The 26,906-nt window shown below is 48.9% G+C and overlaps 1 protein-coding gene across 4 annotated transcripts in view; it reads right to left on the reverse strand.

Annotated features, from left to right (window-relative positions):
- Positions 1-7,344: 7,344 nt before the first annotated feature.
- IL2RA (interleukin 2 receptor subunit alpha) overlaps positions 7,345-26,906 on the reverse strand; it is a 39,759-nt gene continuing 20,197 nt past the window's right edge. The window contains exons 2-9 of one of the 4 annotated variants that reach the window (XR_004317512.1): positions 20,223-20,414; positions 18,626-18,730; positions 16,251-16,466; positions 15,034-15,111; positions 14,589-14,660; positions 13,365-13,431; positions 12,848-12,995; positions 7,345-9,514 (exon numbers count right to left, since the gene is read on the reverse strand). Coding sequence is in view for 2 of the 4 variants with exons in the window: in XM_032473962.1 (XP_032329853.1) it covers positions 9,490-9,514; positions 13,365-13,431; positions 14,589-14,660; positions 15,034-15,111; positions 16,251-16,466; positions 18,626-18,730; positions 20,223-20,414 (755 nt within the window). In the remaining 2 variants the exon portion in view is untranslated. Of the gene's footprint in view, positions 9,515-12,847; positions 13,432-14,588; positions 14,661-15,033; positions 15,112-16,250; positions 16,467-18,625; positions 18,731-20,222; positions 20,415-26,906 lie in introns of all 4 variants that reach the window. The other 3 variants (XR_004317511.1, XM_032473962.1, XM_032473963.1) reach the window with 3 other exon arrangements.

The following is a 26,906-nucleotide window of genomic DNA, read 5'->3' on the forward strand; positions in this document are numbered from 1 at the left end:
AGCAAAAACATTACATGGGGAAAGAAAAAAGCATGTCCTTCACTAAATGGATGTGAAACTCTTAGTAAAGGATCAGCCAGCATATCAAATTTTGGGACTTCTTAGCTTTTATCATACCCCGTTGGTTCTGTTTCTCTGGAGAACCCAGGCTAATACAATCAAGCTACAAATACCAGTTGCATTTTTTGTGTCTCAGCAGCCAACCATTTGCAAGTTAATTTCCAATATAACACCACGCACGACAGTGTCAGAAGTACCTTATTGGAGGAAGACCTGCACGGCCTGTGGAGCGATGGCTTCGGAAGGATGCTCGTAACCTGATCCCAGAACCTGTGTCCAGGTTACCTCACTTACGTGGCAAAGCGATTTTGCAGATGTGACTGAGGTCAGGCTCTTGAGATGGAGAGATTATCAGGAGTCATGCAGGTGGGGTCACTGTCATCCTGAGGGTCCTTGTAAGAGGGAGGCCGGAGGGCCAGAGTCAGAGAGAGAGGGATGTGGGTGGACGCAGAGGTCAAGGTGACGTGGGCATGAGCTAAGGAATACCGGCAGCCTCCGGATTCTGGAAGAGGCTCCTCTGGAGCCTCCAGAAGGAATGCAACTCTGCTGACACCTTGATTTTGGCTCTGTGAGACCTATTTAGGACTCCTGACCTCCAGAACTCCACACACGAAATTTGTGTTCTTTTAAGCCACCAAGTTTGCCATCATTTGTCATGGCAGCAAATAGAAAACAAACACAACCTGTAAACTAAAACTTAGCACTAGTAACGTTGCTGACATAAATGAAAGATCTAAATAAATGCAGAGGCACACATTCATGCACTGGAAGATTCAATATTGTTAAGATGTCAGTTTTCCCCAAATTGGTCTGTGGATTCAGGGTAATCCCATTCAGAATTCCAGGGATTTGTCTTAATCCCAGGGGTTTATCTTTGCACCTTTTAAATTTTATTTTTTGGTTTTGGTTGTCTGTTTTGTTTTACCACTTTATTTTCGGGGGGGGGGGTTAATTAGGTTTATTTATTTTTATATTATTATTATTATTATTATTATTATTATTAATTTATTTTTTTAATGGAGGTACTGGTAATTGAGCCCAGGACCTCGCGCACGCTAAGCACGCGCTCTAGAGTGGGTTCAATCCCCAGTGCCCCTGCGAAGGGGGAAATATAGTACCCTTGTCTGTAAGGACTCCAGCACGCAGTCTGGCGATTAAGATGACTGAGACATCTCTAGGGAGGCACCTGTTGGAGAAAAGGAAAGGAAAAGCCGGTAAAGCCCACAGGTGTGGCTTCAGGGAGCACGGATGCCATCTGATCCCTCCAGCTGGGGTGAGCAGACAGTGGCCCCCGCAGGACCCCGGTGGCAAAAGCATTTCGAGTCATGACAATCATTTCTGATTCTAAACCTCTGTCTGACCTGCCGGGTGCCTCCCGTCCCACCTCTCCCAGCCCATGCTTTCCCCCGTCCCCTTTAGGAAGCTTTCAGGTCAATTATTAACTCACTTAGAGCCGAGTGTAAACTCTTGCCCTAGGGGTCCATCACCCTCTTCCTCAGGGATGCTGTCCGGGCTCCGGCGGCCACGGGCCAGGGGGGGATGTCTTTCTTCCATTTCTGTCCCGGTCGTCTCCAGGTGCTGAGGGAGGATTTCCTGTTCCAGACCTGGCCGGTGATGACCTGCAGGTCTGTGGGAGCTACCAGGTCCTGGCCAGAGGTCCACCCAAGTTCTTGGCCGCACCTCCCTCCCTGTGCCCAGGACCTTCCTTACTGAGGCCTGGAGTGTGTGCCCGGCCCTGCCTGCCGTCCACCTCTTGTCCCCACGTGGACACCCGGGGACATTTGGGTCTCGTTCAGGCCACGTTCGCCCTGAGCGTCTCTGGACGCTTTCTCTGGCTCTCCCCACTTCTGCTGGTGCAGGATTTGTTTGCCTGACTGCTGCTCTCAGAACAGCCAGACTCCCCTAGGCTCTTCATTGTTTCTTTTTAAGTTTTATTCAGATATCTTCGACATATAAAAATTATATACACTTAAGATGTACAACTTGCTGTCTTGATAGGTGTCTGCATCATGAAAAGCTCACCACGACCGTGCTAGTTAACATCTCCACCACCCGACACAGCTGCCTTTAGGTTCTCAGTGTCTCAGCTTAACAGGGTGCTTGACCCCGGAGCAGGGGAAGGTGGAGGGGCTGGGCTCGACCCCCGCCCCTCTCCTCTCCTCATCCTTCTCAGTGAGAGTGGGCCTGGGGAAGGAAACCAGTTCTCCTGGTTGTCCCGTGCGCCCCCATCGTTTTTGCCCCACACTGTGTTTTCCTGAGGCTGAGTGAAGGTGGTGGCCGGGGCACAGAGCATGGTTTGGTGTCTTAGTATCTGACTCTGCCACAACGCAGTCCTGGACACATCATCCTGTCACACCGGCTTGGGGCCTTCTGTTGGCAGGAGGTGCTGCAGACCTGTAAGGTGAATGCACGGGGAACCTGAACGCCAGGGGCCGTCACAGACGTTTCCACCCCGTCACCTTCATCTGCCTAGGCTGGAAGTCCCGCTCCCGAGTTCAGCACCGGAATCCGCACCTCTCTGGGCACGTCTGGGGAACCTGTGGGGCAGGACGCGGGAATCTGTTTGCAGTTTGGGATGAGTGAGCCCCGGGGACATTCTGGTATCTGTCTCAGATGGTTCCGTTGGTCTGGCCCCTGAGTGAGAACCTGGTGGCAAGAGGACCTACAGGCAGAAGCCGAGGACACAGGTTCGTGGAGGCCGTGGGGAGACTCTAGGGCACACGTAGCTTGTTTCAGTGCAAATACAGTCCTGCTGGTTGCGTCCTGGGGGCCCCCAAAGGTGTCTGAATGAGATGAGCTGTGTGTGTGTTGCCTGCAGGTTTGGGTAGGGCTGAAGTTCTGCACCAGCAGGTGGGGCAAGAACAGAGAATTATGAGTTATTGCCAGTTTACTTCTTATGGGGCCAGAGGGTGTTTCAGTCAGAGATCAGCCTCACTCACCCACAAAAGCAAAACAAACAAAACCCCACAACCCAGCCAGGAATGGCAAACAGAGCTGAAGTGTTTTAGCAAGCATTCCATCGGGGGTTTAATTGGCATACAGACACTGAACTTATTTCAAGTACACAATTTGATAGGTTTTGACATGGCTTCATCTGATAAACCCCAATCATACAATGTCCTTTGTAATCCTCACTCTGCCCCTCCCCTGACAGTCTGCTGTCACTGTACATTACTTTGCATTTTGTAGAAATTTATATAAAATAAATGGAATCATATGATAAATATGCTTTAAAAATTGTGACAGAAAAACATATAATACAAAATGGACCGTTTTAACACTTTTTAAGTGTGTAATTCGTGGCATTAATTACATTCAGAATATCGTGTGGCCATCACCACCACCCACCTTCAGAACTCTTTTCACCTTGCAAAATTGAAACTTTGTACCCATTAAGTAACTCACCATTCCTCACTCCCAGCAGCCCTGACAACCCGCATTCTACTTTCTGTCTCTGTGATTTTGACTACACCAAGTACGTCATGTTAGTGGAATCAGACAGTGTTCGTCTTTTTGTGATTGGCTTATTTTACTAGCACAGTGTCCTCAAGATTCACCCATGTTGTCACATATTGCAAAACTCCCTTCCTTTTCATGGCTGAGTAATATTCCATTGTGTATATACACCACATCTTTTTTATCCATTCACATGTTGATGGACACTTGGGTTGCTTCTATGTTTTAGCTCTTTTGAATGCTGCCGCTATGAACGTGGGAGTGCAATATCTTTTTGAGACCCTGCTTTCAATTCTTTGTGGTATGTACCCAGAAGTGTAATTCCTGGATCATGGGGTAGTTCTATCTTTAGTTTTTGGAGGAACCTCCATATTATTCTCTATAGTCGCTGCACCATTTCACATTCCCACCAACAGTAGTCAAGGGCTCCAATTTCTCCACCTCTTTGCCACCACTTGTTATTTTCTGTGTTTCTGGATAGTAGCCATCCTGATGGGTGTGCGGTGGCATCTCATTGTACCACTGATTTGCATTTCCCTAAGATTAGGGATGTTAACTATGTCTTCATGTGCTGCTTTTTTCCCCTCTGTGTTTTATTTCAGATGGTTTCTTTTTAATTTTTCCCAGAGGTCACAGATGTGGCTATTTTTTCCCAAGTCTTTTTTTCCCTCTGTATTTTATTTTGGTCAGTTTCTATTGCTGTCTTCAAGTTCACCAATCTTCTCTTCCGCAGTGTCTAATCTGCCGTTAATCCCATCAAATGGATTTTTAGTCCTAGGTATTATAGTTTCACATGCAGAAGTTTGATTTGAACTTACGGTTACCAGGTGGGGAAGGGGAAGGGGAGGGATAAATAGGGAGTTTGGGAATTGCAGATAATAACTATCATATATAAAATAGATAAACAACAAGGTCCTACTGTAGAGCACAGGGATCTATATTCAATAGTTTGTAATAACCTATAATGAAAAAGAATATGAAAAAGTATATATATATTTATATATACATACAAAACAGAATCACTATGTTGTACAGAAGAAACTCACAAAACATTGTAAATCGACTATACTTCAATTAAAAAAACCCCAGAAATTTGATTTAGGTCTTTAAAAAAATACCTTTCATGTTTCCACTTAGCATGTATAATCTTTACTCTAGCTTAAAAAAAATGGAATAAAGTTCTAGTTACTGTCTGAATGAGCTTGCCTGCTAACGCTAATGTCTCTTTCAGTTCCACTTTGGTTTTGATTGACTGCCCCTTACTCATGAGTCATATGTTCCTGCTTGTTTGCATGGCTGGTAAGTCTTGCCTGGGCTGTGGGCTCTGTCTTGCTGGCTGTTGGATATTTTTGCATTCCTGCAGACGTCCTCGAGCTTGGTTCAGGGAGGCAGCTGACGGCTTGGGTACACTTCGACCCCTTTGGGTCTTCCTTTCAAGGTGTGTCAGGCAGGATTAGAGCAGCTTGAGGTCTCGGAGTAGCTGCTCCCCCTGCTGAGGCAAGGCCCCTCCACGCCCTCTGCCCCGTGCCCACGAGGAAAGGCATTAGAGGTGCTTCAGCCTGGCGGAGGGGGGAACGGGCGTTACTCTCGACCCCGTGTGAGTGGGGTGAGAGGAGTGCTGCCCCTCCCGTCTCTAACGGGACTTGAGCACTTTCCTCCCCCACGTCCGGTGGTCAGCGCTCTCCGGAAATAAAGGGCACTCATGCGGTCCTTCCGGAGCCTGCGGGTCCCCGGGCTTCCTCTCTGTGCTGCCCCCTGGGAGCTGCGTGGCCTGGGTCTCCCCGGACCCCTGCTCCATCTCCAGATCAGCGTGTCTGGTCCCCGCCCGGCTCCTCCTCCCCGCCCCACGCCTGGAACTTCCTCAAGACAGCAAGCTGGGGCCGGCGTGGGCGCAGCCCATGTGTTCCTCAAGCCTCAGGGGCTAGTACCCTTCACGGCCTCACATCCAGTGTCCTGACAACTGTCATCTCATATATTTAACCCCACTTTTCAGTTGTTTCAGGCCTGAGGGTAAATTCAGCCCCTAACCTTCCATCTTGGCCAGCAATGGAATCCTAGCTGGAGCTTATTTGATACAGGGATCCCTTCACTAAAGTGTCTGAAGGGCTTAAAGGGGCAAAATGGGAAAGGTCTGTGCTGCAGGAAGCAAGGCTTGGAGGAGCAGAGGGAGGAGGTGGCGCGGCAGGAGCCCAGCAGCGCGAGCGGCTGGCGCTGGAGGGCACGTCAGTGCTGCTGGGATGGCGGCAGATTTGGGGAGGCTGTACTGGCAGCCGGCTGCTGCTCTTTTTACTGGGGCTGCTGGAGCCCAGAACCACCCCTTGCTGATGGAGAAAGGAAGGACTGAGGTTGCTCTTTTTAAAATCTGCCTTCCAAACTCTTTCTGGGAGTTCCCATCGGCCACCTAGCCCGCAGCTGGGGCAGGAGCCTCTGGGAAGTGTAGTCTGCGAAGCTCCAGCCCCTAGCGGTGGAGAACAGGGCACGGAAGGGCAGGGAGGCACCTGCTTTGCAACACCATAGGGAAGTGGGCTCTGCCCTGCACGCCTTCAGAGGAGGAGCGGGGACAGCAGGGGCTGGTGTCGGAGATCTCTGCAGCTCTCTCCTCTGGCTCCTGACTTGGCCAGAATGCTCGTCTTCCGGGAGCATCCCCTTGGGGGCCCATGTTTTTGGACAAGCCTTCAGGGACGCTGGCAGCTAACTGCAGTCATTCTCTGGAGATGAGTCAGGGAGCAGCCAAGTCAGCACAGAGAACTGGTGCTGCTCTGCCTGAGATACTTGTTTACCTCCTGGAGGGAAAAAGTGTTCTGTCTCTTTGGAGCCGCCCGCTGGACATTTCATGTAAGAGGAATCGTATGACACAGGACCTTTCTCGTCACGCTTTCACTCAGCGCAGTGTCTGTGAGGCTCGTCACACTGCAGCCTTCCTCAGGACTGACTGCTTTCTTCTGGCTGAGTCAGACTGCTGTCGGTTGCAGTGTGTGGAGAGACCACAATTTGCTTATCCATTCATCACTGGCGGACATTTGGGTCGTTCCCATCTCTTGACTCTCTGGCTATCAGGCTGCTATAAATGGCCGTGTGTAAGTTTCTGTGTGGACATAGGCCTTCATCTTTCTTGGGTGACATACCCGGGAGGGAAATTGCTGGCGATGCTGGGTTTAACTTTTTGAGGAATCACCAGCCTGTGTCCCACAGTGGCTGCACCACTTCACATTCCCACCAGCCACGTGTGAGGATTCCTGTTTCTCCAAATGCCTGTCGAGAGGTGCTGTTTCTCTTTCTCCCCCTAAAGTCTTTTCAGTGGGTCTAAAGTGCTATCTCACTGTGGTTTTGGTTTGCATTTCTGAAATGACCCGTGATACTTGTGAGCCATCTGTCAAGACCACTTTTTAAAAATTAAAATATAGTCAGTTTACAATGTTGCGTCAGTTTCTGGTGCACAGCACGGTGCTCCAGGCACACATGTACATACACATATTTGTTTTCGTATTATTTTTCATTCTAGGTTACTACAAAATATGGAGTATAGCTCCCTGTGCTGTACAGAGGGAACTGTATATCTATGTTATATACAGTAGTTAGTAGCTGCAAATCTCAAACCCCCAATTTATCCCTTCCCACCTCCTTCCCCGCCGGTAACCATGTTTGTTCTCTATGTCTGTGAGTCTGTTTGTTTCTATTTTGTAAACAAGCTCATTTGAATCTTTTTTTCCCCTAGATTCCAGATATAATCCTATGGTATTTTTCTTTCTCTTTCTGGCTTAACTTCAAGACCTCTTTATATTATTAAAAAGTATTGAGACGCTCCAAAACCTTTTGTTTATGTACTTACATTTAGTGATATTTGCCATCCTTAGACATTAAAACCAAGCAATTAAAAAATATGTATTAATTATTTTATAAACAACAGTAACAAACTCATTATATGTTAACACCAGAGTGATGACAGCATCACATATGTAGCTTCTGGCACCGCTCCCCACCCCGTACACTGGTAAGAGAAGGATCATGAAAAAAAGTAAATAGCATTGTGATTACAATGGGGGGTTAGGGCACCACCCCTCCCTGCAGTAAAAAGTCCACGTGTAAGTTATAATCGGCCCTCTGTATCCCCAGTGTCTACGTATCGATGGTTCCTCTGTATCTGCAGTTCTGCCTCTGTGGATTCAACCAACCATGGATCGTGTAGTACTAGAGGATTGACTATTGAAAAAAAAATCCATATATAGGTGAACCCTCGCAGTTCAAACCTGTGTTTTCCAAGGCTCAACTGTATTATGAAAAAAATTTGGCTCCCATAGACCACCCCCTTCCCCAAAATGAGTAATGATAATTCAGCTTTACTCAAGTAAGATAGATAAGATTAAATTTTTTTTTCTAATCTGAGATTTCTCTCAATGTTAGTTTGCCCAGAAAACATATATACTCGGGGGAATGCTGGCAGTGGAATCTGATTGTACTTGGTTCAAGGTCACAGAAAGGACAGAAAAGAGTTCTTTAATCTGGAATATGGACCTGCTGACATTTGCCCTTTTTTTTTTTTAAGTTACGCTTTCCTGCCCTTTCAGAAATGAAAACTGGCTGCTAGTTAAAAATTTTCCTTAATCTCATTATCAGGTGATTTTATTCAACCAGGACATCTGAGTCAACTGATTGGAGAACTAAGATCTTACACAAGAGTCTGAACAAGAACCTTCACTGACATCTCAGCACCTGACGCTGAGTTTTCCAGTAGGAGAGGAGGGCGGGTGGGCCTGGGGAGGTATAAACCCAGCGGTTCTCAAAGTGTGGTCCCAGGACCAGCTATCACCAGCAGCAGGTGAATTCTCGGGCACCACCCCAGACCTGTTGACTCAGAACCTGGAGATGGGCCGCGCCGTCTGCATTTTATCAAGGCCTCAGGTGACTTTGATTTGTTCAACGTTTGGCTAATGGTGTGAGGACCACTGGTGTGACCTCTTCCATAATTACCTTCTGTCAGGATAATCTCTGTGGCTTTCCTTACTTCCTTCTTTCTCTCCTTTCTTAAAACACTGAATGTATTGCTCCCTCATCAGTGTTTTTACAGCACTTCTTTGGCAATGTGCACGTTTGTGTCTGTCTGTAAACGTCAAATTCTTGCAGGTTAGAGGCAGAGTAACATTTATAGCCATCCCCAAGAAACTAGTTCTTAAAGAGGCCCCCGGTCATGTTCAGCCAAAGCTCTCCGACAGGAATCACCCATCATTTATCCTTCTCCCAACATTAACGCCTGTGAAATCCTTTCAAATGCTGAAGTCTGCAGTCCCAAGGCCTTGGCTGCGCTCGGTGGGTGTCACCCAGAGATGATCCCACCACGGCCTCTGTTCTGCAGAAACTCCACATTGAAGGTTCAGTGCAAGGCAGCTAGTTTAGAGGCCTGAGCTAAGGACAAAAGGTTCCCTAGTTCCCAGTCCGAGTTCTTAGAGGGCATTCCTGAAAGGGTGTGACCAGGAGGACGAGCTAGTTACCCGGAGGCGGGGAAAGGATCCACAAAGATCGAGGGACGCGGTCCAGTGACGCGGGGCAGAGCCTGTGCCTATCTATTTACATTAGTGCGAGGGCTCTCCTTGGGATTTCTAAACAGGGAAGGTGGGAAAACCTTAGCATGAAGTGACTTTTCTTTATACTGTGTGTGGTGTGGAGGGACTTCCACGCTGGCTGTGCTTGAATTAACACGTATACATGAAATAAGACCAAGACTTCAAGGGTTCTTGCCCGTTCCTCCAGCAGCCTGGGACTTGCTGCCTGGACACAGGTCAGGCTCACTCGCTGATGCTACAGAGCTGGCGCCGATGGGGCTTCAGGTGCCTGGTGTTCTGTGATGTGGCTTCAGGGCTTTCCGAAACTCCCGGCACCGCAGGAGGTGCCTCTTGGATGAGTGTTCAGCATCTTCGATTTGGGTTGTGGTCCATGGCTTCGGTGGGCTGTTCTTGGCTTCTCAGCACTCTTCGTTTTCTAGATGGTTCCTCTACTCTTCTTCCTGTAGTGATGCAATCCAGTCATAATCACAAGAGTAATGTGGCCCCGAGGAAAACGTGGTCCCCACCCTACACGGACAGGGTAGAACATTCAACATAAGCCCCCATTGATTCACCTGCTAACTTAATTTTTTTAGTTGAAATACTGTCAGTTACAATGTGTCACTTTCTGGTGTACAACACAGCATCCCTGATCTGCTAACTTTAAAGTCCCAGGATATGATGACCTTCCCACACGCTGGCCTCAAGGCCTCGCCATCCCTCCAGAAGCCAAGAACAGCAGCCCCGTGGCTCTCACAGCATGTTAATTCAATCACAGTGCAGTGACGGCGCTGAGGAAGAGCCTGGGAGCTGGACGGTTATGGGTGTGGAGGCCGTGGTCTCAGGGAAGGGACTAGAGGACAGGCTCTGCCTTGGGGTGACTCCCCTCAGGGCACACTACTCCATCCTCACTTCCCGTTTCATCCTCGTGCGCAGTGACTACAGCCCCACCGTCAACACTCTAAAGCCCAGAGTCGCCCCACGTCCTAGACTTTGCCCAGCCCTTACTTAGCCTGCGGGAACATCTGGTTACCTCCTGCCTTGTGCAGGGCGCCCATGGGAGCCCCAAGAACTGCTGTGCTCTGAAATGCTTAACAACCCTCTCTGAAGTTTGCCCGTCTCCATGGTTTCCCGTTACGCCCAGTTTCAGGCTGCCAATCCCTGAACACAGAACTGGGGAGAGATGTGCAGGATGAAACCAGCACACATCGAGTACTTCCTCGATAGGGATACATGGATGCAAATCATGCTGAGATCACAGAAAGCAGCAAAATGTAGTGAAATAATTAGAAAGTGATGAATTTTGAAGACTGAAAATTTTGAAATTTTGAAAACTTTGTTTTAATATAACTTATTTAACTTCAAGTTTATGTACTTTAATTTTTAATAGTGGCTATGCTTAAGAACAGTTTGCAGAATTTCAGAAGATCTAACTTTCGGCTCTCAGGAGCCGGTGTAAGCCTGCCAGCTCTGGCCCTTTGCGGGCTCCCGGTAATTGCTCATAATGAAACCCTAACATGTAGGACTTCTGTTGGGCCACAAGAGGGCAGCCTCAGATGAAATTCGATGCTAGGAAGGATTTTGGACCAGCTCTTCCCATAGAGGGGTCAATCTGAGTGTCCGTTTGTGTCTCCTGGAGATTGCAGTTCTGGGAGATCTTGTGGGAACTCACGGTTTCAGGAGTTCTTTGTTTGACAACATTAACTCCAAACCTTTACCTCTCCCAGATAGCTTCATCCCCTCTGTGTCTGAAGGCTTTGGGTCTTTAAGCTCACAAATAGAAAGATTTTTGACAGGTATCAAGTCCTGTCAGTGAAGCAAGGAGAGGAACTAAGTATTGAGTCCTGACAGCCTTGGGCACTTTACCGCATCACCTCACGTAATCCTGAAATGCATCCCACGAGTCAGCAGCGCGCAGAGAGTGTGGTAGGCTGCCAGGGATGTGAACAGTTCCTACTCTCATAACCTAGAGGGCTTATATTTTGCATGGCAATAATCTGTGCTTTTAAATTCACATAAAACCAAGAGTCTATTGTGGGCCTGACAATCAGCATAAGAATGGAAGGAGGAGGGAGGGTACAGCTCAGTGGTAGAGTGCATGCTTAGCATGCACAAGGTCCTGAGTTCAATCCCTAGTACCGTCACCTAAAAAACAAATAAATAAACCTAATTACCTCCCCTCCTCAATACATAAATGAATGAAGTTCTGCTTCTTAAAAAAAAAAAAAAGAATGGAAGGACTCTGATGGTTTCTCTCTGGGTAGGCAAGATTGAGGGTCAAAGAGCTTTGGGATTTTGGGGGGTGAATCTGTGTCTTCTCAAGGTCTTCCTGGGGGTTTATGCCAGGGTTGGCAGAGTGCACTGGGGGGGGGGGGGTTAGGGGATTCCCTGGGTAGTGGGGAGAGTCACATAGTAGGTCCTTACAGTCCTCGTCTAAACGGAGGGAGAGACTGGCCGTGTGTGTGTGTGTGTGTGTGTGTGTGTGTGTGTGTGTGTGTGTGTGTGAGAGTGATGATTTCACTCTATTGATTCGTCACAGTCAGTGCAGGGTCCTCCAAATTGGTCCCTGGAAACGTGCGCCAGCATCACCTGGGGATCTGTTAGAAAGTGCTTTCTCAGGCCCCTCCCTGAGCCCGCTGGGTCAGAGACTCTGGGCCGGCCCACTGGGAGAGGCTGATGCACTCAACTTTCAGAACCACCCGCCTTTCGTGGTGAGGTGGGAAGCCCCATAAAAAAGACTGGCAGGACCCCCAGGCAGGGCCACTGCTCTCCTCCAGCACCACCTGGTTCCCTAGCCCAGAGGCTCTATCTCGCTTTTTGCCGCTGAAACGGCTTACTCCTAGGAAAGTGGAACTTACCCCTAAAATTCTATTGGTTCCCTGAGCTCACTCCTGATTGGTTATTTCTCTCCCTCCTGATTGGTCCATTTCTACAAAGCTTGTTCCTAATTAGTCAACTTTTGTTATGCCTTATTTGCATATGATGTTGCAAAGTGTAAACTGGCAGCCTATAAAAGCCTGTGTAAACCTACAGACGGGGTCCGGAGTTTAGAGTGTTAACTCTGCTGGGCCCCTTGGCGTAATCAACCTGAGTTCTCCAGCTCTCCCAGTGCTGCTTAGTCGCCGGGCGGGATGCAGGTTGCTGTCACAACTGAGCTGTACCACGTTTTTCTGCATCAGTGGGGCTACCTAAACTGATGTGTGCGTACTAGATGCGTTGGAGGAGCTTTTTAAGAAGTACTTTTTTTTTGACTGCGAATTAGTATATTTTAAACAATCTCTTTTCTTGCATCTTAAATATCATTGTGTTTGTCATCACAGGGCCACTTTTTGACTTGTCTAAGTTTCCCCGAGTACATCACTTTCATTCCTGTACCCTTTGAATCCATGTGTCATGAAGACACTGGAAATTTTATCCCAAATCACAAATATCACATTTGTAACATTTTGTTTTGTTCTCATTGGTCCCGTTAATGCTACACATGATTTCCCCAACATGACCACAAAAACACTAACTTGTAAAAAAGTCCCAGGCACAGAAGGTCAGAGGGTGTATGACTCTAGTCACGCAAACTGTCCGGACCAGGCAAGCCCGTGGAGGTGGGGGGTAAATCACGGGCGGTCAGGGAAGGGACCTGGGGAATTGGGAAGTGTGGGCTTCTTTCTGGGGTGATGGAAAGGTTCTGGAATTAGGTAGTGGTGGTGCACACGCAACATTGCTAAAAACCACTGAATTATGCACTTTAAAATGGTTAAAATGATGAATTTTATCTCAATTAAAAAAAAAAAAAGCACCGTTGTCGGGGTCCCGCTCAAGCATTGGTGTTTTTATGCTCTCTCCGGTGGCTCTCAGCCTGGGCTGAGAATCCGAGTTCCCGTAAACGAGGTCACGCAGGGGCCACGCGGGTCAGGTTCCTGGTGCAGGGGGCGCAGGTGTGCGCGTCTGGGGGGCACGCGTGGGGGACGGAAGTCGTGGATTCTGCCACCCTGTTTGCTTGGCTTAACCTGCCTAAGCGGTGGCTGTTCCAAAGGCTTCTGAGAAGACAGGTCGCTACACTATTCGGAAGGTCAGCCCCCAGCCTGGCATACAGTAGGTGCTCAATGGATGGTCGTTTCCTTGGCTTTCCCCTTTCCCCGCGGCTTTAAGTCTCTGGGTTGACTCTGGGAATTCGAGCCTGGCTGTTTGCCCTCTGCTTCTCCCCAAACGCAGGCAGTTGGCGGAGGAGGGGGAGGGGTGGGGGAGGGGTGGGGGGAGGGGAGCCCTGCCCAGGTGCGTCCCAGGGCGGGGCCTCCGGGATCACGCGGGACTCACCATCTCCGCTGCCAGGTGAGGCCGCTCAGGAGGAGGATGCTGATGAGCAGGAGAACGCAGCCGGCCACTGTCGACAGAGAGGCGGTTCAGCGCAGACCCCGAGCCCAGGGCTGAGAAAGCCAGTCCCCCGTGAGTCCGTCCCCCCCACCCTCGGCAAAGGGCTCCCGGGCCGGTGAGCGCTGCGGGGTCCTTCCGTCCATCTGCCGCCCCTTTTCAGAATGCAGCTCCCGCCCCCGCAGGGTTTCTGTGGAGGCGCCCCCAGAACTGGGGTCTGGGGACTGAAAGGGCACAAGCCTTTCTTCAGGGGGCTCCGCTCTTTCTGGAGGGAGCGAGCTGACAGGCACTTTCTTTAAAAAGGTTCAGAGGCCCGGCCTCAGTTGGAGAGGCCTTGAGTGAGGCTGGCGATGGGTGCAAGAAATGTTGAAATATAAAGAGAAACGGTACACACGTTATAGCGCCTTCCGAAAGTGTTCGTATTTCTCAGATGCTACTTTCCTGTGGTCCTGGAACTGTCGAGTTGTCTGTCTGTCTGTCTGTCTGTCTAAACATCCATCACGTCTGTCTGTCTGTCTGTCTATCTTAGATGTGCCTCAAAGCCTGTTTTTCTCCTCTCCCCGCTTCACTGAGAGAGAATTGACGTGTAACATTGTCTCCGCTTAGCATGTTAGAGTTGCTTTGAAATACTTGTAAGTTGCAAAGTGAGGGCACCACAGAGTTAGCTAAAACCTCCATCAGGTCACAAAATTACCATTTCTTTTACCATTCCTTCTCTTAGCAACTTTCCAGTCTACGGGGCAGCATGGTTAACTAGTCACCACGCTGAACATTCGACCCAGAACTTACTCATCTTCTGACTGGAAGTGTGTGTCTTCTGACCAACATCTCATTTGCCAGCCCCCCTCCCCCACCAGGTCCCTGGTGACCGGCATTCTACTCTGTTTCTGTGTTTTCTCTCTCTCCCTGGTTCTACCACGTCCCTCCAGCCTGGCCTCACCCCTCACAGCCAGGCGCTGGCTATTTTGTCCTTTAGCATCTGGTCAGGAGGATGGTTTGAGACCATACAACTACCTACAACCGAGTCCTGTGATTCCAAGTTATGTTACTATCTGGACTGGTCTTATATAGTGTAAAAAATTAGTTTAAACTAATTAAGCAACCAGCTCACCAACCCACCAAGTACTAGTCCCATGGTCTCTATCTGGGGCACGTTTGCTCACTACCCACCTGCGATCTGATACTCAGTTGTAAGTATGAACGACGTCATGGTGGCAGCCATGTCTGTGTGTTCTTCAAAATCTGTGCAAAAGACGGAGGGGAAGACGCTAGTTTATTCTAGTTATGGGACTGCTCGGGGCTGGGGAGGCCCTGGCTTCCCGGGAGGCTAGACCCTTGGAGGCGGATGGAGAGACTGGGGGAGTGCTGGGCAAGCTCTTCATTCTTCCGCCTTGAGGAGCCCTCCCATCCCGTCTTGTTTCTCCGCTGACACCTGCCGCATGGGAGGCCTGGGAGGTCGGATGCGGATGTGTGACCATCTCTGGCACCTGCTGGCAACTCTGACCCCTCTGCTGGGGGGAACTGTTCTGCTCTGGGTGGACTTCTTCCCTTCCCCACATGATGATTTAATGGCCAAGCTTCACCTTCAAAGAAACCCTAGTGGAACCTGCAGTACCTGTCCTCTGGGTTGTTAAGGGACGGGAAGTTTCGCTCCCAGGAGGGGCCTCGGTGCTGAGCGGAGGATCTTCATCACCTGGGGGAGAGAGTAAGGATGCTTGTGGAACTGAAGGTGGTGGGGGGTGGGGAGCTCACACCCACCCCTCCCCCCCACCTCAGCTGACCCGAGACGCACTAGCTGAGGTGTGACGCTTGGTTCTGGGCACATTATCTGGGGGTGCCACACACACAGCTCTCCATCAGGGCCCCAGGGAGGTGGGTCAGTGGCCCCAGGAGAGCAGGAGAGAGGGACCTGTGACCCCGACCCCGGCTTTCCACGGAACTCTGAGCAGCTTTCATCCTGACTTCCTACTCAACCCTGGTTTCCTTCTGCAGTTTGGAAACAGGTCGTCAGAATACAAATACCACTGAACTGTCAAACAAAGCAGAGATGCACAAAAGGATAGCTTTTCTCTGTGAAAGGTTCCCCGTTGTTGGTGGGCACGGCCAGCAGGCCACGTGGCTCACTGAGGGCGGGAAAGAAACACAGCCTCCCCAGAGGATCCAAGAAGGAGGCACGGGGTCCGGGGACCCGGGGTGAGAGAAGACTCCGCTGACAGTGTCACGTGTAAGGGACTTGCCCGGAGAAATGGTAACACGGCTTCAGAATGAAAGTAGCAGAAGACCTCAAGTTAGGCGGCTTGTCTGTGTGTGTGAATGAGTGTGTTGCTGGTGGGAAGTCCTTTGTCTGCACATTTGCACTGCGTCCAAGCTCAGGTGGGACTTGCACCGGAGGCAGGGGCGTGCTGGTGGCTGCGCAAATACTGCGCTCAAGTTGGTGCCAGGAGGTTAGAAGGGGGTGCGCGGCGCGCTGGGCTTTCCTTTTTGAAGGCAAGGAAGCCTTGGGAGTTTAGAGGAAGAAGGGGCGTCTCAGGACCAGCTAGAAAAGGGGGCAGCATTACTGCTGGGGAGGGGGCACCCGGGGTCCTCGGAAGCCCTTTCTTCCTCTTCCATCTCCTGCTACTTTTCCCTGTTCAGAGTCCGGGGTACCTCAGGTGATGGAAATCTTGCAGTTTATCTAGTCTATTTTCTAGAGTGAGAAAAACAGCGGCCCCAGGAGGTGAAGAGCCTTGCCCAAGATCACGTGGCCGGTTGTTCAGGAATTCCAGCCTGGTCTGCCGGAGGGAAGCGGCGGCGGGGGGGGGGGGGGGGGGGGGCACGGGAGCAGCCCCGAACCTGGGAACTGACTGTTCTCTGTTTCACTTCTGCACTTGAGCTGCGGCTGTGTCCACCTCATCTTCCCTCTGATCATCTCACAGATGCTCTTGGCAAGGCCTCTCCGCGGGTCCCTGAATCCCTGGGCGCACTGGTAGTGAACCGTCTGCCCCACCACAAAATGATAAATTCTCTTCAAAGATCCATGTTCCCAGGGTGGAGGCTCCTCGCAGTGACCTGGAAGAAGGAAAGGAAGTTCCAAAGGCAAGTTGGGGAGGTGCTGAGAGTGAATCCAAGGTGCCTCTTTCTAGAGACTGGACCTTGGTTCTTTGTCCTTCCCCCCTCCCTCCCTCCTTTCCTTCCTTCCTTCCTACCAACCAATGAGTATTGGTAACATCTTCATGTCAGGCACTCTGTGGAAAGGCACAAAGACCCAGTCCCCCACAAGGAGCAGACAGTGGATTGGGCGGGGCAGCGTGTGCAGGCAGAACGTGGGGAGGGTGACAGCTGAGAAACAGCTTGCTCTGTGAACACAGAGGAATGAGCAGTTACTTCTGCCAGTGGCGAGGGATTTGCTAAATGGACGGATGTGGAAAGAGTCATCTCAGCTGAGGGCTGAGGGCGGGCTTAAGCCAACTTGTGGAGACCACCTGGGTCCCCAGTGCTAAGTGAGGAAGCACACCCTCGAACTGCAGCTAGTGGTCATCTTGGGACCATGGGGAAGGACTGGGGACAAATCCAAAGCCAGGAGGAGGGGAGCACCAAGGTCGTCTTGGACAAATGGAGCCTGATCTCTGATCAAGCCATGCCTGAAGCCGCCCCATGTGAGCCCTTTTAAGGCCTCTGAAAATTCCCCATGCTCAGTAACTTTCCACTCACACAACTAAAACCAAGCCTGGGTGACCTTTAACCCCAGAGATTGTGTCCTGTTCTAATTTAATCTCAGAGTCCATGCTCTCCCCGCCCCCCAATCTAGACATGTGGAAACACGTATCTCCTCCAACCCCAGACACGGGAGGCTGCGTGTATGCTCTGACCTTCCACAACCTCCAGCACCCAACATACCTTCTAACAGCAGGAGCCCTATAACCTGTAACCCCTATAACCCCTCTGCAGTAGGAACCGAGGGTCCCGGCCCCAGCAGTCTGCTCTACCGCAGTGCCTTGCAAATCACCACCGAACCTGTGCATTAGTCTCAGACTCAGACTGCCTGACAGCCGGCAAAATTCATAGCCATCCAAACCCATCTGAATTGGGTTTGCTGCTTCCAAGAGAAAACCTCCAAATTAAGACAGTCTGTGAAGCATCCTTTAGCCAGAGTGAGCTGGTTATCTCTTGAGTAAGGACGACACACGCTGACCTCTTGAGAAAACTTTCAGTAATTGTGGAGGGAAATGTGGGGGAAGCAGAGACAAAGAAGCCCCTAGACGTGTCCTGAAACCTCGTTCCAGCGCAAAGTTGGAGTGGAAAGGGCTGGAAACTTCATGCTGCCCACAGCCCCTGAAATAGTCATTGTGTCTTTTTGTTTTTTAATTTGTAGAGGCTGAAGGTAAATTCAAACTAGTTTAAATAATCAGCAATATCCCTACTGGAATTTGGGAGGCCCGAAGCCTGCTTTCAGTCCTCTTACATGAGTTTAGCCAAGTCTTTAAATGTCTCTGTGCTTCAGTTTCTTCAGTGAATTGAAGTAATATTTCCTGCTCCCCGACTCACTGGGCTTTGAGGTTTGAATGCAGGCATGTATAATGTGGTGAAGTGCTTTCTAAGGTTATAAAATGAGCGTCAGACCACAGGGTCTTTGTAAGGTCAGCTGGTCCCCGCAAAGCTCAGCTCTTCCTAATGGCCTCTCTTTCTCCCTGATGTTATGTCTTGACTTCGACATCATTAATTTTGGAACATTGGGGCAGCCACTGGGTAACAGGGCACTTGCTTGCCCGCTGCCCATCGGCGGGGAGAGGTGTGCCCGCAGCTTCGAGACTCACCGGTGTGGCATCGCACACTTTTCAGCCCTGTCCTGTAAGAAACATCTGGAAGTAAATTGCTTTGCTTGGAGGACACTGTCTGGTACTTAAAGGGAAAACAGAGCATTTCCTCGAGGGCAGGGACCACTGTCTACTGGGTTTGCATCTTCTGGCCGCAGTGCCTGGCACAGCGAATCCCCAGATGCACTTTTTGAAGTGAAGTGAGTTGAATTCTATCTGGCCAGCTCCCAAATCTGGAGGAAGCCCAGAGCCCAGGTTGGCTGCTGTAAGAGGCTTGAAATGCTGGGCAAACAGCCTGCAAACACTGCACACAGTGTCCTTAGAAAAGGGGACAGTGGGACAGACTCTCCTCCTTTGGGGAACGCATCCTATGCCTGCAAGGGGATGGTTGGCTCGTCCAGAGTCACCTCTTACCTGGCAGCTTAACCTGGTCTGTGGGCTGCATTTGGCCTTGCGTTTTGGTAGGTGTTTGTTCCTTCTGTTCTTCGGGTCTGGGGGTGACTTGTTTTACTGGGGAGGCTGGAGAGTATGGATGGAAGGAGGGAGATAACGTCACAAATGCGTCGAAGAGAAACTGCTCTCCCTGCGTTCAGTCACTCAGAAAGGGTGCCTTTCCAGCACCTGTGATGTGCCTGGCCACACGGGGGGCTGGGGTTATGAAGATGAACCCGGGGGGGGGGTGTCTCAGTGGGGCACGTGCATGGCCAGCCCAGCACTGGCCTGTCAGTCAGGATTTGTGTACATAATGACAATGGCCTATACATATTTCTGAAAGAACAGAGATTTTTCTGGTGGAATTCTTTTTGTGTGTGTCTCCCCTAAAAGGACTCCTTTTTGGCCACTGACCCATCAACACTGGGCTTGGGAGTGAGTGTGACTATGACGAGGGTGATAACTCCACAGGCCACCCACCCACCCCTCTGTGTCCCCAAAGCAGTTCATTTAAAAGTTAGAGAGAAGCCATCCCAAAGCAATGACAAAAAAACCTGTCCTGTAACACGCCTCTTTGTTGTAAAGATTTTGTCAAAAAGATACCTGCACCCCAATGTTCACAGCAGCACTGTTTACAACAGCCAAGACATGGAAACAACCTAAATGTCCATGGACAAATGACTGGATAAAGAAGCTGTGGTATATTTGTACAGTGGAATACTACCCAGCCATAAAAAAGAATAAAATAATGCCATTTGCAGCAACATGGATGGACCTGGAGATTGTCGTACTAAGTGAAGTAAGCCAGAAAGAGAAAGAAAAATACCGTATGATACCACTCATATGTGGAATCTAAAAAAAAAAAACGACACAAATGAACTTATTTACAAAACAAACAGACTCATAGACAGAGAGAACAAACTTACGGATACCAAAGGGGAAAGGAGGGGAGGGACAAATCAGGAGTTTGGGGTTAACAGATACACCCCACTATACATAAAACAGATAGACAACAAGAATTTACTATTAAATATCTTGTAATGACCTATAATGGAAAAAAATCTAAAAAAGAATGTGTGTGTATATATGTGTATATATATATAAAAAGCTGAATCACTTTGCTATACACCTGAAACTAACACAACATTGTAAATCAACTATACTTCAATTAAAATATTGTGATAAAAGACTCATAACATAAACTTCACCATATTGACCATTTTTAAGTGTACAGTTCAGTACCCTTAGCTGTAGTCACATCACTGTGAACTAGAATTATTTTTAATTGTTTAGTAACTATTAGCACCGTGTCTGTCCCTCCCTCCCCCTAAAGTGTAAGTTCCCTGGGGGCCGGGTCTGTCATATCCCCTGTGCCTAGAACAGTCCTTGGAACTAGGAGGCTCTCATGACATATTTGCTCAGTGGATGACTATTCCAAGAACCACTAAGATTAGTTGTCACGTTGATGGGGCTGGCCGATTTTTGTCTGTAGGGCGGAGGGAAGAAAAGTTGAAGCTGTGTCTCCCCGTTTGCTACAGTGTTTGTCTCTCCCTCCTCGGTTACGAATGGAAACACTTACAAATCCGGTCGCACTGACATCTGTTTTCCCAGAAAGAGTGGTTGGAGTTCCCTGTGCAGAGCATGTAGGGCCGCCTGCTGCTCGTTCTGCGGAAGCCTTTCTCGCAGTCACAGTTTAACGTGGTGCCGACCTCGTACCTGAGGATCTTGAACGTGGCATTTCTGATATTTGGTGGGTCCTGAAGACAAACCCCTGCCAAAACAACAAAACAAAACAAAAAGCGAATTAAGAGTGCAGGAGCTTCCCAGCATGGGCGTAGTCACCACGCAATAATCTAATCACACGTTTCCTCGCTTCATAGAAGGGGCTTACAGGTACCCGACTTTTTCCTGGAAAGAAACTAAGGCTGTCACCGCATTTCTTTAGAAACCTTCCTATCAGAGATCACTCACAATTCAACTTCAGCCAAGTTCACCTCCAAACTACAATGTGTTTCAAACTAAATGAATGGAAATGAATGAGGCTTTATTCTAAATATGCTTCATGCTGAGCGAATTTAGAAAGAGAAGGACCGAGGGCTATGAAGAAAGGAAGAGAGGAAAGCCGTGTAGATTTGATTGAGGGACGTGTGCCTGTGAGAGATACTTTGCAGGAGATAAAGATTGTCCAACTTTCTGCAATGAATGCTTCTGTAGGGCTTTTTCCTTTTTTTGGAGAAATATGTGTGAAGTGCTTCACTCAATGTCTGGCGAGTAGGAAATGTGTGTTTCTCACCCACCTACGCACCTCTGAGTTTACCAGATTCCTCCTCATACCACGAAGACCTGACTCTCCCTTGGCCCAAAAAAAGGTCACTGGTTTCCAACTAAAAGTACTCAAAGAAACGGCCGAGCGCTCAGCTACTGAGGGGGAAGAGGTACTGGTCTCATCAGAACGACGATTCCACTGTATATCTGATGACAAGTTCTCCTGCTTTAAGAGATGAGATTTTACGGAAAAGCCACAGGTAGGATAAGATAAGTGGACAGGAAGGACCACAGGAAACAGGAGAGAGTGAGAATCAGGGGCCTCGCCACCCAGCACAACAGGCACCAGGTCCAGGCTGATATGAAAGCTTTATGTAAGTCTTCAGTGGCCAAGACAGTATATATGGGCAAAAGGACAGACACATAGAATAATGAAACGGAATAGAGAATCTAGAAATAGACTCACACATGTTGGGTTTTTTTTTTTTAAGAAACATACCATGGCAATTCAATGAGGGAAGGAAAAATCTCCACAAATTCTTCTGGAATAAATGACAAATGTATAGGGAAAAAAGAACCTCACTCCATGTACAAAAATTAATTTGATTACATTTCTAAACATAAAAGATCCATATACCAGATCTATACATTATAGATGTAAACATACAAGGTTAAACTATTAAGCCTCTAAAAGAAAGGCAAACAGCTTTGCAAGCTACAGACATGCCAAGATTTCCTAGAGAAGACACCAAAAGCACTAACCATAAAAGAATATTAAATTAAAAACTTCTGCTCGTCCTAAGACATTAAGGAACTGGAAAAAAAATGAGTGACAGTGATAGACTGGGAGAGAATCTTGGCGACACGTAATCAGACAAAAAGACTTGTGTCCACATTATACAGAGAGCTACAAATTAAGACTAAAAGTCAAATAACCCAATAATTAAATGGGCAAAGACTTGAAAGTTCCCTTCACCAAAGAAGGTATTTAATTATCAGTAAGCACTTGAAAAGACGCTAAACATCATTAGACATCAAGAAAAAGCAAGTTGGAAACCACCATGAAATAGTCCTTTAGAATGGTTACGATGGATCAAAGACTGACATCACCAAATGTTGCAGAGGACACAGAGCTACTAGAATGCACATTACTGGTAGGAGTGCAAAAGAAAACCATTACTTTGGAAAACTCACTTTTTTTTTAAATGAAGTTAAATATATACCCGCCCTGCGACCCAGCCATTCCATTCCTCAGGATTTATCTAGGGGGTGTGAAAGCATGTGTCTACAAAAAGGCTAAAACAAAACATTTATAGCAGCTTTGAATAATCTCAAACATTATGTTGAACAAACGAAGACGGACGCAGAATACACACACTGATTCCGTTTACATGAAGTTCAAGAGAAGACAAAGCTAGGGTACAGAGCAGCGGGGGTTGACGGGAAGGAGGTGATGGAGACGTTGGTTACGTGGGTGGACATATGTGCCCTGATGACAAGTTGAAATGGTAATGGACTAATCATGGTTCATGGACATAAAGAAACGGAGTCAGGACTTGGTCTTGGACACGGCCCTGCACCACTGAGAACCGGAATTTTCCCTGAACTGTGTCAAACTTAAGGACACCGCCAGCTGTTTCTGACACAACATGTGCTAGCAGCTGCATCTTATGGTTTCAAGGTCTCCCCCTGTAACTGGCAACCATTTCAGACCCCAACCAACCCTTACTTAACAAGCACCCTCATTTCTTGCCAGCTCTCATGGAATTCTTGACGAACAAATCATGTCACTAACTGGAACCTTACTTATTTTGTCTTTATAAGCCTCCCCTAGTTTGTAGCTGCTGGGGATGGGGACGCAGTTCAAGGGCTTCTTAAATCTGTGTCTCCTGGGCAGTCCTGATAAACCCAAACAGATGCCTTCTTATATTTTAATCAGGTCTCCATTTCTGAAATTTTGGTTAACAGCCCAAACTTATCAAATTGTACCCTTCAGATCTGTGTGTTTTACTACAAGTAATTTTACTTCCCCAAAAAACAAAAAACAAACAAACAAAAAAAACTCAGTAAGAAGTACACTGAGCAATTCTCATGATTGTCCATGAGCACAAATAATTAAGGTTTGACCTCAGATGCCTTTGGAATCTGACAATTCAACCACAAGCCAAGAGGGTTTCTAAACATAGAAATTTGAAAAGGAAGCAGACAGATTGTCTTTTGGGCAGCTTTGTGTCCTTAACAACTATTTACGTGGTGATAGGCTAAATGAGGCCGTGGAAATTCCCAGGACCATCATAAATTAGCCTGAGCATCTCTGGAGGTCATGTGGGGACAAGGGAAATCTCCAGAACCTCTTAGTCCAACAGACTTTCCCTTCATGAAAGCATCTTTCCTGGAATTTAGAAACACTGGAACTTCCCTGGCCTGTAGCTCAGAACCGGAGAAGAGCTTGGCTGTGACCCTTTTCCCTAGAACCGTGCCGAGGGGGTTCCAAACATCTGAAGAAAGTGGGGGTCGGAGAGTGTGTGGGAGTGGTACCCCGGCGGGGGGGGGGGTGTTTCTTTTTAATCTAATGGGAATAAATCTGGGATTTTTTAAAAAGTGCTTCTCAGCACAGTGTCAGAAACAGCAGTACATCTTTAAAACAGGATGATGAAACACTTTTTCCCTCCTGAAATCTTGCAGCGGAGGACTGAAGGACAACTCCGTAGGTGTGACTCAGCAGGACATCTTTGCATCCTCTTTCCCTACATTGCCACCTAGGAGTTTCCTTCCCCTGCAGCCGGGCAGCTGCCCCAGTTCCCTAAGTTCCCTCTCTGAAAACTCTGAAAAGTCTTGAAATTCAGGGACAGAGGCTTTTCCTCCTCTCTCTTGCACCCAGCTTCCCAGCTCTGTCTCTGGCTTCCACGGCTGGCTCTGACTTTCTAGCGGAAACTGTCCTCCGCTCTCAGCTCTGCCCACCCCCTCGCTCACCCCCCACCCTGCGCCCCCGCCCCCCCAGCTCACACCACAGTGGGTCTGGAAGCTCAAGGGGCAAACACAGCAATTTATTTTTGAAGGTGGGAAGGGAAGGGTTTTTCTCTCTGTAATTTTTAACTATTGGTATGTTTTTGGATTGGATGTCATTTTGTCTTCTGAGAGTCTTTGATGTGCGTGCCGCCTATGGAGGGGAGGAAATACTTTAGGTTACTAACCTGGAGCTGGGACTTGGGATAAATGCTCAGAGCTTGGACGGCGGGGCCCCAGGAGGGGATCCTACCACAGGCTCAGAGGAACATGGATGCAGTCTTTCTACCTTTCATGTAGCAGAGGGGAAGGAGAGCCTTATTAATCCTGACAATCCCCAGGGCTTCCACTCACACTGAGAGTTAAATTGAGCTCTTCTGAGGTTGAAACTGTTTCTCATCTTATTTTGGATTTTTGCTAGGAATTTTAATTGGGAAGACACAGGTGGGACCCCATGTGTCCCACTCCCTGCGCCCACCCCGCCTCCATCACTGTCCCTGAAACACTGTCCCCAGGTGCATCTTCCTTTGGGATAGTTGTAGGTTTGTTGCCTCCAGGAATTCATTGCTCAACCAAAGGGCAGGAACCTGTGTCTGCTTCTGGCTTCTTCAGCTGACATCAGCGACCGTAACTGAGAGCCACCTCGGTCTGGGCTGTGTCTGGGGGGAAGGTGAGTGAGGGCGAGGGACCCTAGGACTCTCTTGGCTTCTTTTTCTCTGCTGTTTTGCTTTACACTTTTCCTCCAGCGGATTGCTGGAAACACGACTTCTCCATCTCACTGCCCCCATGCTAGGGAGGGGAAGCTTAGGCATCTGTAGGACGCACAGCAACAGAGTTAGGGATTCAAACCAGCTTTCCTGCCTCCCAGGCATGTGCTCTCTCCTTTTGAGTATTAGACCAGACCATCACCACCTGCCACCATTCCCAGAGGGGCCTCTGGGCAGCTTCTGCTGCTCGGGCTTCTAGCAGGAGAGGAGCAGTGCGCTGGAACGAGGTACTCTCTTCTCTCCCTCCACGGGGCCACGTCCCACAGCAGAGAGACGGAGCAGGAGACGCAGACCAGGGGACCCCCACTGGAGCTGGAACCCTGACAGCCTTTATCTTGTGTCTCCATCTGCCCTCGACTCCACTGCCGCATAGATGGCCACCCCTCCGTGTTCTGCTGTTTTGTTTTTAGAAGGAATTAGAGCTGAGGTGAGTTTTGTGCTGAGAGATTGTGTCCCCTGAGTTACCAGACATGCCAACACCTGGAGGCCGTCAGTCCCTGAGCCAGGAGGAGGCCAGAGCCTCCACAACAGGTAGGACCCCGCTTCAGTTGTTCAGAAGCTGAGCTTCTCAAACTTTGTGTCTACGCGTCGCCTGGGGGTCTTGGTGAAATGCACATTTGGGTTCCATCGGGCGAGTGTGGAGGCTAAGACCTCCCTCACGAGCTCCCCGAGGCTGCTGGCGCGGCAGCCAGTCAGCACACAGCCCAGGCCCCACGTCCCCCGCCCTGCTCTGCCCCTTCCCAGAGGCCTGCCTCCCCCGCACTCTGTTCCCCCGCAAAGCATCTGAGAGGGTGCAGTGAAAACTTGCCGCTTGGCTGGAGGAAAGGTGGGGGGTGAAAACGGTTGTGGGCTTGGTGACTTTTTTTTTTTTTTCTTTTCTGATGTTGTTCAAAACAAGAGAGTGCTCATCAGGCCCTGGTGGCCCATGTAAGTGACACAAAAGATAAGGAAAAGGAAGGGGCTTCAAAAGGATGTGGACAGAGGCTGAGACAAGTCTTTGCTCTGTGGGTGAATCCAGGTCAAATTATGTTTACCTGTACTAGCCAGCCAGCACTGCACACATGGCCTCATCCCTAGGTCCTTCCTCTTCACCATCCACGCAGGAGAGATTGGGGATGAACATTAGACTGACTCTCCAAGCGCAGAAACTTCTAGGGGATGCTTTCCTAAGCTTTATGCATGGGACGCAGGAATCCATCAACAGCTTGGGGCACCTGATAAAGAAATGGTTCTTGACCTAAAGCCATGTGTCTTCTGTGTCAGACCTAAGAGAACCCCAAGATGTACCTAATGGCAAAGACAGTCTCCATGTTCCTTGGGGAACCCAACCAGCAGTCTGAGCCTTATAGAAAACAGGTGTTTTTGGTGCAAAAAAAACAAAAAACAAAAAACAAAAACCATAGGACATGTTGATTATTCTTCTTAATAGATTCCTAGGATCTGAGAGCTGGGAGAGACCCCTGAGATAATCTAGGTTGATCTCCCATTTTGCTGATAAGGAAACTGAGGCTGCATGTCGATCCTTGAATTCCCAAACCCGGGAATAAGACGGACCCCTGACTCCCAGTTTGTGCTTCTCCGTCCGGTAGAATTGTTGTCTTCAGGAACAAGTGTGCGTTTCACTCAGCTTTGGAAGGGTCTCTGTGGCTAGGAGGCAGAGCTATGGCTGACCTATCTGGGTCACTGGGAAGTGTTTGTGAAATGTTGTGGTTTAATTCAGATCATTATCTTTGAAGTCAGAGAACTCGGGCCCTCCATTTGGGGTTATCTATATAATAGTAACTCTGATACCTGAGTCCCGCCTGGGTGCTGCTCCTTTGTGCAGATCACCTTCAGGGCTCACTACACCCTGAAAGGTAGACATTGTCACTATGGCTTCCACAGCAGGAGACTGAGGTTCAGAGACATTCAGTAAACTGCCCCGAGTAACACAGCCCGAGGTGACGGGACAGGCACCACGAGGAAGCCCACAATTGCTGCCTTTTACAAAAATCTCACTTTAGCTTTCAGGAAATTCTTTCAAATAGCAAACTTAACTGTGTCAGGAAAGATCGAGGATGAAGAGGACCAAAGTGTAGAGAGAAGGTTTGCGTTGACCTCAGATCACCACAGAAGCTCAGAGGGTGGTGCGGTTGGTTTCCCTGCAGGAGTGAGATTCAGAATACTGAGCAAGCAGGACCGCAGGGGCAGGAACCAGTGAGAAGGATTCCAGTGTGGGATGTAGC

Source organism: Camelus ferus, chromosome 35 (assembly GCF_009834535.1).
Source record: "Camelus ferus isolate YT-003-E chromosome 35, BCGSAC_Cfer_1.0, whole genome shotgun sequence".
Classification (NCBI taxonomy): Eukaryota; Metazoa; Chordata; class Mammalia; order Artiodactyla; family Camelidae; genus Camelus; species Camelus ferus.